This window comes from Phyllostomus hastatus, unplaced genomic scaffold, assembly GCF_019186645.2.
Source record: "Phyllostomus hastatus isolate PE091 unplaced genomic scaffold, TTU_PhHast_1.1 phas_contig_209, whole genome shotgun sequence".
NCBI classification, from domain to species: Eukaryota; Metazoa; Chordata; class Mammalia; order Chiroptera; family Phyllostomidae; genus Phyllostomus; species Phyllostomus hastatus.
Window position 1 is genome coordinate 12,272,580 of NW_025333735.1, and position 16,004 is coordinate 12,288,583.

The following is a 16,004-nucleotide window of genomic DNA, read 5'->3' on the forward strand; positions in this document are numbered from 1 at the left end:
CATTTTCACAGTGAGCATTTTTTGACGTGGAAATTACTAGCGCCCTTGTGGTGTTCATCAGGGATGTGAAACTGTGCAGCTCAGAGGGGTGGAGAACTCAAACCCTGCTTTTGCATTAATGCATGCTTCCGAGGATACCTCACTGTCAGCTGAGTGCTAGGGATTCATTTCTACAGAGTCCTGAGCATCTATTTAGTGTATTGTAATTTCCTTTCTCATTATACTGGTGAGAGAATATCATTTTCTATTTGCACAAATAAATTAATGTGTAACAACTAGCACCTATATAAAATTACATTATTTACACCATCCTTAGGGGTTGGTAACACTTGGGCAAATTATAATGTCTCTCTCTAGTCCCTCCTCCCTTGCTTCCAATTTTTATCCAGGTGAAATCCAGTTACAGTGAGCATTAAGGACACTCTGAAATGGGAACAAGAGTCGGGGGGGGGTAAGCACACATGGGGAAGTGCCAGCCCAAGTCCTCTTTATGGCTGCCCAATAATTGTCTATAGGGCTTCTTTGTTTAAGCTTAAGATGCCACTTTCACATCTCACATCTTCCTTCTTTGACAACCTCTGCCTCTCCCTAGCTGTAGACATCTGGTCCCCAAACCAGCCTTGGAATCTGAACTACTGAGCTAGGACCCCCCACCCTGTCCCCCCACCAACATATTTCCCCTCCTCGCCCTCTCACACACACTGGGATACTGGGGTGACTCTGGTAGTTCAGATCAGAAAACTCTGATAGTATAGAAAATTTGCCTTCTGCGGCAATTCACAGGAGTTGTAGGAAAAGGAGTTTGTTATTGTTAAAAACACTTATAGGCTTTAGATTCAGACATAGTTGGACTTGGATTCTGGCTTTTCCACCTAGCAGCTTTTATAGACTTCAGGCAAAATAATTAACTTCTCTGTGTCTTAGTTCGGATAGGTAAGAAATGGGGAAGCGCTACCTCCTAGAGTAGAGATGTGGTTAAATGAAATAATGGACACTTAGTAAGGGCTCACTGAAAGGCTGAGGAGAGCACTTAGTAAAGTACTCAATAAAAATGCTACCATTTTGAAGACATTAACAATTTTTTCCCTTCATTACACTTCAAATGCTTATTGAAGTGCTGTTTCCTTCTAAGAATACAGGAACATAAAATAGAGGAGCTCATGTTCAGATAAAAAAGGCATCGGTCGACCATTACGTGCAGTACCGGGGGATGAGTGTGAAACTGAGGCACGTCCAGGCAGTGTGGGCCCCAGAGGTGGGAGTCACCAACAGACTTGGGGACGTCAAAGAAGGTGGTGCTTATGCTGTGCTGAAGGATAAAGAGAAGTTTGTCCTGTAGTCAGAGATGGGAGTGTACTCCCATTAGAGGGACGGCACAAGATTGGTTTTGTGAGAGTTTAGGGTAGTGGGGGCAGGGTAGGGGGCAGTGGTCACAAGCGAGGTGGATGAAAGATGCTGGGGACAGATGATGAAAGGCCTTGACTGTCACGCAAAGACTGGGCTCTGACATGTTCCGTGGGCCTTTCTGTTATGTGGGAAAGCTGAAAGCCATTAACGAGGTGACACCCTTCCTTCTTGTAAGTGTGCCTGAGTTAGACTAGAAATCCATGTGTCCGACCTGTCATTTCTACATGAGGAACCTGAGGTCAGAGATCAAGTCACCCAGCAAAATCCCAACAAAGCAAGAACAGGACTAGGAATAAGTCATGTGAATCCAATGATTTAAAATCCCCCCATACTAAGGCTCTCTCATTTAAATCCAGGCTTCTTCATTAGAACCTTGCATTCTATGTACTGGATTCAAATGCAACTACAACTCCAGCAGGCTTTATTTAGGGAGATGCTTTATTGAGCATCCTCCCCACCTTCTGAGCATGAGAACTGTGGGCCCTGCCCGCTGGGAGTGGGGACATCAGCTAGGAGCGAAATGGGAATTTTACAAGGTGGAAATGAACCAATTACCAGCGCCTTGCAGATGCAGAAACAAAATAAAAACCCAGAGCAGATTGAAAAGACTTCTTTCTTACCCTTGAACTTGCAATCTAAAGCCTGTTTTACATCTGGGAACCAACGCATCACACTGTAGCTGCTCCCTGCTCTTCTTACTAGTAGCTTCAGCCACCCCTTAGCCTTTCCCCAGGGCCTAGCAGGAAACACACCAGCCTAAACCGGTTGTGTGTGTGCGTTTTCGGAGTACAGGTGATGGGGAACCCGCTCCCTGGGCAACAGAGCAGGAGCCTGGGTCCCCTCCTACACCGGGGCCCAGAAAAAGGGCTAGAAGCTGAGCTTCACTTCCAGCTTCCCCAGGCTCAGTTCCAGCAGCGCCTTGGCTTCTCTGGCACCTCGGCGCTTGCCTTCCCCCCTCCCTTAGCAACCGGGAGGCTGTGGATACCGCCAGTGGGTGGGGGCTCGGGAGGCTGCGAGTAGCTCGGGCGCAGGGGCGGTGGCAGCCCAGCCCAGCTGCCCCGCGAACGGGCGACCGCAGTGCGGAGCCACCCGCGAGCGGCTGTCGCGGTGCCAGCGTGCGCGGGGCCCCACGCACCCACCCTCCGCACCTGCCAGGGGGTCCAAAAAAGATCCTGCAAAAATGAGCCACTCTCACCCCTCTGGGTAAGTGTCAACTGGAGCTTTTCCACGCCGCGGCAGGTGGCGGCTTCAGCCAGAGGCCCCTCCTCCTCCCTCCTGCCGCAGAACGAAGGGGCAAAAGGGAGAGCGACGGGGGGGATGGGCTCGAGGAGTAAAATAATACGGATTCTGGGTTGCAGAAGGATGGCAGAAATCCTGGGCTTTGCGGTCCTCCCTCCCCTTCCTCTCTTCTTTTCGCCAACGTTCACCCTTTTTGAAATTTGCACTCTGGAAGGACTAAAAGATGGATGTGAGAAACGCACACATGAAGCAGGGATGTTAGCTGGGACCCAGAGGATTCTGTGGTGTGGAACACGTGTGTTTCGATGCAAAAGTAGCGGTCACCAAAGTTCACATTCGTTCGGAGATTCGGGAGCGAGATAAAATTCTCACTGTGGCGTCCTGCGCACAGAGGAGGCGTGAGTTAAGTTCAAGTTGACGGGTGCTGCGTTGTGAGGGGTGCCCCTTACTTACCTATGAGTTCTTATCCGCCCAGTCCTCAAAGGAACATAAGGGGCCATCCATAGTCTTTTGATCAGGGAAGGTGGTATGACACGGGAAAGGAAGGAGAAACGAAGGAGTTGTGTGCTTGTATGTTTACCGGCGATCTCCCCTTGCTTTGGGCAGGGTGGCTCCTCAGAAGATATTTTTGGCAATTACTCAATCCATTCTAGAAAGTTAACACAGCCATATTGGCTATTCTCCCCCCACCCCCATCCAACTCCCTCAGATAATCTTGGTCTTTTTACTGGAAGAGTGAACATCCAATTCCTTTCTAAATTAAACAATGTTATGCATATTACATAGTTTTTTATTATGATACATCTAGTGAGTAGATAATATTCTAGTCTATCTTGCAACTAATTCAAAGATGTTTTCTTTTTTTAATTGGATTTATTGCACATTTTCAACAGCAGCGGTTTAGCAGAGAACAACTTATTTAAGATCTTTTGGGGTTTGTGGTGTCTGAAATACCGCACTAGTCTCTGTGCTTCGGGTTTATAGTCACACTTAAAGATTTTATTTTGTAATGACTTCTCTGAGTGTCGAGACATGAACAAAAATGTTTGAAAAAACTAAAGGCATATAAGGCACCATGTTGAAAGTCAGTTTCAGAACTTTCTGGAAAGTGATGTAGTTGCGACTAAACAAGGTTCTTATTTGATCCCGATTTGAATTGAGGTGCTGTAACGCTTTGATGCTGACCTCCTGTGCGGTTTTAGTTAGCGGTGGGCCGCGTAGGGTGTCATTGGCATTGTTTTTCTGCAGCTGCTGTTCGCAGTATGGCCCCATTTGGGAGAATGAAGGTGTCAGTCATGGTTGTCTTGCTATGTTTTTCAAGTTTTTGGCTAAGCTAGAATCTGATTAGACCATTTAATCGTCTATTTTAAAATGTGGAAAAACCTGTAGCTGCTTATGAAATTGTGCATGATTGAGATTTCAGAAATGGAAGTGAAATTTTTCTGAAGCTCCATTAGTTGCAAGCATATGGGGAAAAGGAAACTTTGCGATCTGGTGGAAGAGTATGCTTCCTAGTACTCTTCAAGAAAGGTATCAGGATCGCAACCATGGTTTTGCACTACAAGTGGAAGCTCCTGGAGAGAAGGCACCATGTCTCGTTAATCTCTGCACCCCCTTCACCAAGAACAAATGTTCTGCATAAAGTAAAGCTCAGCAAATGTTTGTTGAGTGAATGGTATCGTCTAGAAGTGGATGTATTCACATATGAAAACCATATCAGAGCCAAACATCCATCAAGTGTTTACTGTGCGTCAGGCTCCGGTCTAATGCTTCACATGAAATTCCTTGTTTAATCTTCACGTCCACTCCACGAGGCAGGTTCCAGTCACCCTTCTTTCCACACATAAGGAAAGGGAGGACTGGGAACGTTTTACAGATCTCACAGGAAGGAGGGTTGAGGGCTGGAATGCAAAGCCAGGTGTTCCAGCTTCAGAGCCTGCAAGCAGAGCCATTCAACTGTATTGCCTGTCACGGTCAAGAGCTGAGATTTGTGGGAGCCCTAAATATACAGAAATTCTTACCCACATCAGACTGACATCGTACAGCTGCACATAAATATCTAGCATTTTAATATATTATTAGAAAATAATTTTGTTGTAGTGTGTATATGTTCATGTATATATTTTGTTTTTGGTTCATCAAAAATAAATGAAAATAATAAACATAAGAACTCTAAATGCCTTAAAATTCACCCAAGGACAAAATTATTCAAATTGCTGAAGTTTTCCCTCAGTATAAGTAGTGATTATTTTTCTTGCCTGTGCTATCATTTGGAAATAATAAAAGTTTCAGTAGCAAATAAAAGGTTTCATTAAAGCCGAGAAAGCTTTTCCATCATTACTGAAGCAGTTTGTACTTATTACACTTGAAGGATAAAGTGGTAATAAAGTGCAGTTGTACAATAGAACAGAAATTTTAAATCCCTAAAATCCCACCAATCAATAAGCGATGTCCTGATGCTTTCTCATGGGGCTTCCTTCTGAGTTCCACTGCTTACTTAATTACAGCATGAAACACGACATAAAAAGTTGCAAAGGGCCTGTGCTGACTTTGTTCAGATGGAGTTTGGACTAAATAAAAATAGTCTTAAAAACTTCTGTCACAGATTATTACAAAGACTTTGAATCTGAGCTGCATTGTAATTGGGGGGAAGTCAAGTATAAAACACCATTTCTGGCATTGTCATCTCCAGTGAAATTGTTTTAGAGTGGAGAATTTCAATCGGTATTCTCTTTGGTTTGCTAAGTCTCACCCCGAGTTGCTATTTGTTTGTGGGTTATACACTAGTTCTAGAGATTCAATGGCAATTTTATACCTTCAGCCATTCATGGCAATAAAATGATATGGCACTTTTGGCTCCTTGAAAGGTTCATGTCTGAATCCTTGGCTCTTTTAAGTAGAGATAGTCACATTCATCTGTAAATTTGCTTTGAGGAATAAGAAGAATGGGGAATATTATCATTTATGACAACATAAAAGCTCACAAGATATTGTATGTTTAGAAAGATTCTGCCAAGGTTTAGAAGCATTTTTTGTGTAGACTTATTAATTTATACTTTTTTAATGTGCAGAAGGGTTTCTGTAGTGACAATATACTGAACTGTGGCATCAACATAGCCTTAGTGCTCCCCGATAACTCAGCCCTTCATCAAAAGCAAAGTACCAACTGCTGTAAGTAAAATTGTCAATTTTTAGATAATGAAGATGTACATCCAGAATTGACAAAATAATTGAAGATCCACCATGTTATTTGCAATAGGAGTGTCCATTGCACTTTGTCTCTGCCTTTCTCATTAGCACATGGTGGGGTGCTCTGAACGTGTGTAGCAGCACTCTAGTCTGTGCTCGCCACTCACACCCACCACTACAGTATGTCACACAGCACTTCAAACTTGAAGTCATGAAATACTCGAATTCAAATTGAATAGTTCCTATTCAAACTCCTGTTAAATATTGGCAACTTGATTTCAAGGAGTAAATTGTTTCTGGTTAAATGAAGTAAATTGAATGGAGTCATCTGTTTTTATTTCTTCCCTTAACATTTTGTTGAGATTCTGCTCCTTTGTTTTTATATTTGGGGTGTCTTCTTTTAACCCTTTGAATAGCAAACCTGTTCATATAAGCAGATGGAAATGAAAAGAAATTTGTTATACGATGCCACTCAAATCTTTGAATTCCTTCAGAGTTACAAGCCAAAACCCACATAGAGATTGGTCTCCAAAAACGTTTTCAGTGATCTTTCAAATGGCACTTAGGTCCTCCTTCAGTTGTTTAGAAAACAAAGGATTGGAAACAAGGGTTGCAGTCCTGCTTGTTGCCCAGTCATGAAAGTGATTTGTTGTATTAACATCTATGCAGTGCTTCAGATTGTCCTCTTGTTTGTCAGGTGTTTTTCTAAGTTCAGTGCACCCTAACAAGACACCAGATGGTGAGACGTGTGACTTTCTATTGTAAAGACAGAAAGATAAAAGGAAGGGAGAGGTCATCATGACTGGAAGTACATTTTTCAGGTAGATCATTTTAGGAGTATGCGGAGGAAACTTGGGGGTCTGAAAACTGATTCCCTTAAAAGTATCCTTGTCTGGGTTCCCTTAGGAAAGACTTTGGGGAGCCCAGGAGTTTGACTGTCCCACTTAGTGAGCATCCGGTCTGGAGAACAGGTGCCGTCAGATACAGTCTGCTGTGGCATCATTCCTCTCCCCCATGTTTGCTTTTTCTCTTGTTTGTCCATTGAGATATTTTATTTGCATGTGTGTATTTCAGCCTTAGGAAGAGACCCCCGGAATTTCCCCTCCTATTGGTTTTCGTCTTTCTCCTTCATGGTCCTTGATGCCTGCTGAGGTTGTCAAGGCACCTCTAACTGGGAGGGGCAGTGGAAACTCCCCCAACCTATTTTAGTTGTAAGTAACTACATGATGTTTCTTCAGGGGATGAGAAATTAAAACTTCTCTCAGTTTTCAACTCAAAAATCAGCCTCAAATAATCAACCTGGGGTTTATGTATTTTTGAGACTTTATGTTTCCATTGATATAATTTTCATTGAAAACCTTAGATTCTGGGAGATAATATTGCAATTAAATTTTAAATGTTAGTTAGTAGTTTTAGTGTAGACCAACAGAAGTTGTGCGCAGATTGGATTATTCGATCTTTCCCTCCAATAGCTTACTTACTTCTCCATACAAATAGTTGAAAATGGTGTGTTCTTTGAAATGATTTCATATGTCCATCATTTAAAAATAAGCTGTCAAATAAAGTGAGGGTAAAATTTGTAAAAAAGAAAAAAATCTAGGATTCAATATTCATATTGGTTGGCAAATATCTTCACTTTTCCCTAAACTGGACATCTCAAATGATATGAGTATGATTTATATTTAAAAAAGAAAAAAAGGATAAAGAGGACAATTAATTGAGTCACATTCAAAGTAAAACCTGTGTCACTACAAATAAATTAATGATTTTTAAAGACATTTTTGACCATGTGGTATATTTGTATCTTGCACTGACTGAAAAATCAACCCAGATGTTCACCAGGACTCCATTATCCCCCCGTCTTCCCGCTGAGCAGGAGCTACTTTGTTCTTTCACTAGCCACAGGCTCTAACTCAGCCTCTTCTTGCAAAGGTCCCAATTAGGAAACAACAATATTGACAACAATACGGCTGCATGTTGTTATATCAGAAAATACATCTAGGTTTAAGTAATTTACCTGAGAGGTCGCCTCTCTGGATTAACGTTGCTCTGGAGAAAAAAAGACAAACGATGTGACAAGTGCAACAGATGCAGCTTGAAAAATCATCTTTATCAAAATTTGATCTCAGGTATTATTAGGGTTTGAGAATTGTTGTCAAGCCATTGCTTTTATAGTGAAACATAAGAAGATACAAACACCACACAAACATATAAGAAAGATACTTTAAAAGTAAAGAACATTTTAAAGTGTAGGTGTAGGACTCTGGATTCCTCAACAATTTCTTGTTTTGTTCCAGGTCTCCTTTCACTCTCAGTCTTGGTTCCCTGTCTCTTTCGGGTAGTTAACTCTGTTTGGCGTGTAGGCAGATTACTATGAAGTGTAATTTCCTATTCTTCCCCATGCTCTGGGGACTTTCATTGGAGAGCTTCAGTAACCTCTATTCATCCATCCTAGCTATGTACATGAATGTGGTAAGATCCTGAAGCTACCTGTTTCTCTTTTTGATAGATCACCAATTACTCTTTTCTGTTTGCCAGATCAGATAATTGAGAATCAAAGTGTGGCAGCTTGGGTTTCCTTCTACTCAGGGATCATGTACTTTGTTCCTTCTGTATAAATCCATGCCACATACTTAAATTGGTCACATTTCTGGTTATACCTATGATACAGGCTGAATTGTGCCACCACCCCCCACTCCAGTTCATATGTTAAAGCCCCAACTCCCAGTACCTCAAAGATGACTCTATTTGGAGATCTTTAAAGGGTAGTTAAGGTTAAATGGGGTCAGTGGGCTGGGCCCTGATATGACTGGTGTCCTTAAAAGAAGAAGAGATTAGGACACGGATACACAGAGAGAGAAGACCACTGTGATCATAGAGGAAGATGGCCATCTGGAAACCAAAGAGAAATGCCTGGAACAGATCCTTCCTTCAGAAGAAACTAATCCTGCTGACACCTTAATTCTGGACTTCTAGCCTCCAGACCTATGAGATGATAAATTTCTGTTGTTTAAGCTACCCAGTCTGTGATACATCGTTAGGGCAGCCCTAGCACATTAGTACAGCGCATTCACAACTGCTGGTACTTTTTATTACTTGGTCCTGCAAAAGCTGAAAATGGTCTTTATGGGAAATGTAGAGTCATTGAAAATAAATGATTTAAGAATATGATGGTCATGGGGAGTGGAGATTGGAAGCCAACAGTTCAAAAGGGAGATAAAAATCAAAGCAAACAGAAAATATAATTAAAGGACTAGTGAGGAGAAGTAATTAAGATAGTAAGTCAATGATCTCTACTAGTAAGTATTGAACTTTTCTTTTGTTAAGTCTGATTAGTAATCAAATTACTCCCCGTCTTTCAGTGTGAGACACTAGTTGGGGTAGAAAACTGAATGTTTTGAACTGGTGCTCCATTTTTTTGGTGGCTTAGTATTTTCTTCTAATAGTAACACTTATAAATTAATGAGACTTCTTAGGGCAAAATATTGAATCAAGGGAAGAAACAGCAGAGAACTAAACAGGCGATATAAATTGCACATAGTAGTATGAAACAGCATTAAAAACTAAGGAATTTCAATTGAATTGAATCATATTGTTTTATAGTAGCAGTTAATTTGGCATTCTCTATATGCCATGGATTGTAATATTATATATTTGTGAATATTATGTGGCTTTCATATTAAGAACTTATTTGTCTTCATAGCTTGCTTCAAGATATTTATAATAATATTGTTTGTGTTGTTTAGATTCAAATAAAAATAATTTCTATAAATTAGAATAATAGACTTGGAAAGGATCTCAAATCTCTGGGTACTATGGATACAAGTGGTCTTCTATTTTCCTCCTATTACTTATCTATACTTTGAAAATTTTCTATTTTAAGCAAAAAAAGACAAAGAGGAAAATAAACTTGAAATCCTACCATCCATAACATTATAGCATTTTTGTCATTTTCTTTCTTTTCTATTTTCCTCTGGATTCTTCCTATTTTTAAAGCTATGTTAGTGAAGGAACGTTGCTTGAAAAGGTGTTTCTAAGACACATTGTTTTAAAAGACACACCAGTAGGCACCGTGTAGGCCCTTCCCTCCTGTTACTTCATTCGACTTTATGTTTCCCTTATACTCTGCAAAGCCTTTGGCAGGGGATGACCACACCTCTCTACACATTTTGCTCCTCTCTGCATCTTCAGGGCAATGACCTGAACTTAGCTCAATAATTGCTGACCTATGTCTCCTATCTTAGTGAGACGGATGTCCCAAGACTACATTTTTGCTCATTGGTTCATTTAATGTGTACTGAGTGTCCTCTATTGCTAGTCACCAAGCTACCATATTAAGCACTTACCTGTCTTCCAGAAATTCATTTGAGTTCTTGAAAAAACCTGAATAGTGAATGTTTATAAAAGGTATCCAAAGTCTTTGATCTTTATGGAGTTTTGCTGTCCTTGGGCAGCAAGGTGATGCTATCAATTAGGAATATGTTCAATTACAAGTAACAGAAAACCAGACAAATAGTGGTATAAACCATAACAGCAGTTATTATGAAGGGGACCCCCCAAAACAGGAATTACCTTCTGGAGGGCAGGTCCCTTGTAACATAGGCTTTCCCCACTAAGTGAGAGTTCTAGGAACCCATCTGTACCAGTGTACCAACTGGCATTGTTGTAAGAGGCTGCATTTGGCTTCAGTAAAAATTTCAGGGCACTTGCTCACTTCATGATGGGTGATTTAGAGTGCACCTGTCCACACCACTCTGAATGTTCAGCAGTTTTTGAACAAAAATGGCATAACCTCCATGCCCCACCCTCCCTATTCACCCAGTCTTGCCCTGAGAGACTTTTTTTTTTGTTTGTTTCCCTAGATTAACAATGTCCTCAAAGGGAAATTTTTTAGAAAGAGGTGAAAAAAATAAACAAACTGAAGCACTAAATGGCATAAAAATGAACCATTTAAAAAACTTTTGAACGATGGAATAAAGACTCGACAGGTAGCCCTGGCTGGCATAGCTCAGTGGATTGAGCGCGGCTGTGAACCAAAGCATCGCAGGTTCGATTCCCAGTCAGGGCAAAAGCCTGGGTTGTAGACCACTACCCCTAGCAGCCACACATTGATGTTTCTCTCTCTCTCTCTCTCTTTCTCCCTCCCTTCCCTCTCTAAAAATAAGTAAATAAAATCTAAAAAAAAGTTACTTTAAAAAAAGACTCAACAGGTGAATTGCTTCAAGTGGAGAGAACTTTGAATATGAGTGAAGTTTAAACATGTAAGAATAAATACGCAATTTTTTGTGAATAAATTCTGAGATTTTTTGTGTCTTCCCTCGTATTTATTCACAAGTAGTCTAGAGGTAGGTGATTCTATTTTTTGTCATATTTCACCACAATTCATAAGGATTTACATGAAATTATCACTGTTAAATTCTTTATTCCTACAAATTCTTTTTTCACATAGAACTTGAGACTTGGAGCTTTGACCTAGGCTGGAATGTTCGAGAATAAGAAGTGGGTGAAGCTGGCTTCAGACTTCGGTCTGTGAAGAGGGATTTTCAGGTTCCAGTCCTTGGTGAAGAGATTGGCTCAGGGAAGAAAAAAAAAGGAAAGTCTGAAGTTTCAGAGCCAAATGCAAGAGCATGGAGCAGGGCCAGATCCCAAAGTCCAATGACAGGGCACAGGGGAGCTCAGCACAGAAGCTTGGAGACTGAGCCCAAGGACATTCAGAAATTATACTGGGAAGTGGGGACAGAGAGAGCACTTCAAAGGGGGACACAATCAGAAGTTTGAAGTGTCTGAAGGATTGAAACTATCTGAAAACTGTCTCATTTATTTTTCTTCTAAATGAAATAGAATGAAATTCCAAAGGAAAATCAGTATTCCATTAAAAATTGTGAGACAGGCACACTATAGTGGAAAGAGTGACATTTTTGGAGTCAGAAAGACATACATTTGAATCTCAGTTTTGCCTTATGTTAAAATAGGGAAGTTAATTTCTCTGTGCCTTACTTTACTCTTTCAAAAATGGGAGTAATAGATACCCTTCTTGTAGAAATATTGGCATATATTAGAGAATCCTGAATGGCCGCTATTGTATATTTATTTTGATGTTTGTGCAAGGAGCATGTTGCTTAAGTTTTCTAAAAGGTTTTCTTCCTAGTTTTATTATTTCAGCTTTATTGAGATATTATTGACAGATAACACTTTTAGTTTAAGATATACAATGTGACGCTTTCATTATATACATATACAAGGTCTGTCAGAAAACAGTCCAGCTGTTGTTACTATAACATGAATGGTTTGCATGACACTGATGTAACCTGGCAGCCAAGGAGAGTGAACTGCAATGCTCATGTGTGAACAATGATGACTTCACTGTACTAGTCAGTGGAGGCAGTAGATGCCATTGAGTGAGCATGTGTACTGTGTGATTGTCACTTTCAAAATGACTGAACAAGCAGAGCAACAAATCTGAATCCAATTTTGTGTTAAGCTTGAACATTCTTATGCAGAAACTATTGAGATGATTCAGAAGGCTATAGCTATGGGCAACTGGTGATTGGCAACTTCATCACGACAATGCGCCCACTCATGCATCACATCTTGTGCAGAGTGTTTTGGCAAAACATCAAATCAGCCAGGTGAGTCAGCCCCTCTACAGCCCAGATTTAGCACCCTGCAACTTCTGGCTTTTCCCAAAACTAAAATCACCTTTGAAAAGAAAGAGATTCCATACCATCAATAAGATTCAAGAAAATATTATGGGGCAGCTGATAGCGACTGGGAGAACTGTGTGAGGTTCCACTGTGCCTACTTTGAAGGGGACTGAGGGGTCATTGTCCTATGTATAGTGTTTCTTGTATCTTGTGTCTTCTTCAATAACTGTCTCTATTTTTTCATATAACATGGCTGGATACCTTCTGGACAGACCTCATACATCATGAAATGATTATTACAATAAAGTACTTAACACATCCTTGTCCTTAGGATTAATTTCTCAAAGTACATCAGCCAAAAATACATAAAATATACAGCCCAAAATAAGCAGAAATATCTCAAACTATTAATTAAGAGGGAAGATAAGGAAATATTTCCAAGCTATAAAGCACTTTCTTGTTCAATTAAACTAATTTATTTTAAATGGTAACCTGTTCTTAAATTCATGTACTTTTATAAGGAGAGGAGAGGAGAGGAGAGGAGAGGAGAGGAGAGGAGAGGAGAGGAGAGGCCCAGCCACCAAAGAAAACCACATCAACAAAATACTATGTGTGTTAGGTGAGGAAGGTTAACAAATCAACCTCTTTAAAAATCTTCTCATTCCCCTAAATTGTAATTCATATGTGCAGTAGTGATGCCATTGAGTGAGCAACCTCTCCTCTCCTCCCCTCCCCTCCCCTCCCCTCCCCTTTCCTCCCCTCTCCTCTCCTTCCCCTTCCCTTCCCCTTCCTTTTCTCCTTCCCTTTCCCTTTTCTTTTCTTTTCTTTTTTCTTTTCTTTTCTTTTCTTTTCTTTTCTTTTCTTTTCTTTTCTTTTCTCTTCTCTTCTCTTCTTTTCTTTCTTCCTCCCTTCCTTCCTTCCTTCTTCCTTTCCTTTTCTTGGCCCCAGAGTACTACCTTGTCCAAGGTCACATCCTTCCTGGGCAGCCCTCAGTACTGACTGAACGTGGAGGGATACAAAGGCTTGGCTGTTCCAGGTTGGCCAAGGTTGTGTGAGGTCTGTGTTCATTTCGACTTCTCCCTCTGCTCAGTTCTGCTTCCACCTTCTTCCTTTCACTTGTGTTGGTCCCTAGGAAACATCTTGCACCTAAACTGCTTTCAGTATGTGAACCGAACAATTCTGACATTTGCTGTCTGAGAGTAGCTGAGTATGGAAAAGGAAAAGGAGGAGTGGGGGAGGAGGAAGAAGAATCTGATAATATCAAGGATCACTGTGTATAGGACTGTCATTTAAGAGAGAGATAAGACATAGGAAAGGAAGGTTGGGTGTATGCAAGGCAATCTTCACCTACTTATTAATTTTGCTTAAATCAGCTCTAAATATGGAAATAAGTAGAATAACATGGATGATTTCCAGAGCTTCTCTAAAAGACTGCAATTTTGTTACTTGTTAACTCAAAATGGATATTGACAACTAGAAAGGCATTTGAACATCAAAAAAGAAACAATATTTATTTTTACATTAAAAAATGCATTCCAGACATTGTTCTGCGTAACTGGAATACAAGGCCCTAGTGAATAGGACAAAGTGAATGAACTCATGGAGGTTATAATATAGAGAAAGATAATAAAGGAACATGGCTTTCTGACTTCAAAAAGATAGTGCTCAGATTTATATGAGCTTCTTCTTCCTAAGAAGATAATGATTAACCACTCTTTGAGGGAAAAATAGGGATAAATAGATTTTTAAGCATTGTCTCCTTCAAGGAAGGTTTTCTGCCAATGGGGGAAGTTAACTGTGGAAAGAAATCACTCATAGTAGAAGTCTTTAGGAAGTAGTTAGTTTTACTTGCATAGTATTATTTCAGTTTGGGTTTAAATTGATCATTGAAGAGGATGTATATACTTATGAACTTCCAAAATTCATTGAGCATTAACTATGTGCTAAATAAATTGTTAAGTGCTTTATACATATTGACTTATTCAATGCTCTAAATGACTTTCTAAAGTAGAGCTACTACTATTTCCATTTTCAGGGGAAGATATAAGTACTTTGCCCCAGGTTGCTAACTTACTAAATAATATAGTTAAGATTTGAACTCAGGATATCTAACTTGAGAGGTCAAACTCCTAACTACCATACATTGCCTTCTCAAGACACAGCAGGGGGATATAGGTGTCAAAAGGAGAGTTGGAATATTTAATTCATCTAATTTTCCTGCTTAAAACCCTTTATTGCTCTCATAGAATCATACAATTTCAGGACCTTTGGACATATCATCCTACAGGTCATCATGTTGATATTTAAACAGTTTCCTTTTATTGAGCCAAAATATCATCCCTATACTTTAATTCACTCTTTGAGATGATCCTGCCTTCTTAGCATCTTTCACAAGGCAACGATCCACTTACCTGGGTCCCTACATGCATTTCTTCTCCAGGCTGAGCTCTGAGTGATCTTTGACTGTACTTCATAGGACACAATTCAGTTTAGCAGTCAAAGCAGAACAGGCCCTGATTTGTATTCTAGATCTGTCCAAGATCCAGAGTTATACCTCAGTTTACTCACCTGTAAAGAAGGAGGATACTAGTACTTTGCAGCATTAAGAATTAAAAATACATATATCTTTTATCATATAGAGTGTTTAATGTGTGCCCTTTAGAAATTTAAGTGAACAGTAAATACTAGTGATGAAAATTATTGATTTCTAGAACTTTCCCTTTGTCACCTTTGCTCCAGCCTCATTATCTTTCTTAATTTCGATTCTACTTTTCTATTAGTGCATATTTTTAAGTAGCCATATATTTTTTTATTTTCTGTTCAAAGATGTAAGATTCTGAAGTCTTTGAAGAAGAGCTTGGAGGCCCACACCATGTATTATAGGGAATTCAGCAACCTTAGTGCACTGGGGCCCACGGCCTCCCCATGCACCGCTTTCTCGTCTACTTATCAGTGAACACGCAGAACCGTCCTGCCAGCAGTCAGCACAGTTGGAGACTAGTTTCGGTTTTACTTCAAGCCACGATATTACAGCTATAAATAAAATAATATTAAGGTTCTTATTTGGCTGCATCATTAGAATAAGCTGAGAGAAATTGTAAATCAATATTTAGCATAATTGCTGAGATCTGGCAGATTTGGATGCAAATAAAAAAGAATGAAGAATGTAATATAAAATCATTTATATGATATCAATTCGGTCACTCTCTACAAAGTGCCAGGCAGCAGAGGCTCATGGTCTAATTTTAGTTGGCAAAGAGTTTTCTTACAAAGGGTTGGTAAATAATTGCCCCCAATGTCAATTGCTCTTCTGTATTGGTCTTTCTTCAAGTTTCCTGAAAAGGCTATTTTTTTCCTGCCTCCATGGAATTTTTTCCTTCTAATGCAACTCTATAGTACACTGCAAAGGCTCTGTGTGACCAAGACAAAACAGCAAAACCTACATTGTCAGTGTGGTCACCACGCTGAGCATTCTGCATTTAAAAGGGGCCAATGTATTTAATGCATGTTTTTGAACCTCTTTTG

General features: G+C 40.1%; 1 protein-coding gene across 2 annotated transcripts in view; it reads left to right on the top strand.

Moving 5' to 3' along the window:
- The first annotated feature begins 2,416 nt into the window (after nt 1-2,416).
- Nucleotides 2,417-16,004, top strand: part of ERICH3 (glutamate rich 3) — a 112,902-nt gene continuing 99,314 nt past the window's right edge. For both annotated transcript variants that reach the window (XM_045835585.1, XM_045835587.1), the window contains exon 1: nt 2,417-2,610. In XM_045835585.1, the coding sequence (XP_045691541.1) occupies nt 2,588-2,610 (23 nt within the window). In that variant the 5' untranslated portion in view covers nt 2,417-2,587. The remainder of the gene's footprint in view (nt 2,611-16,004) is intronic.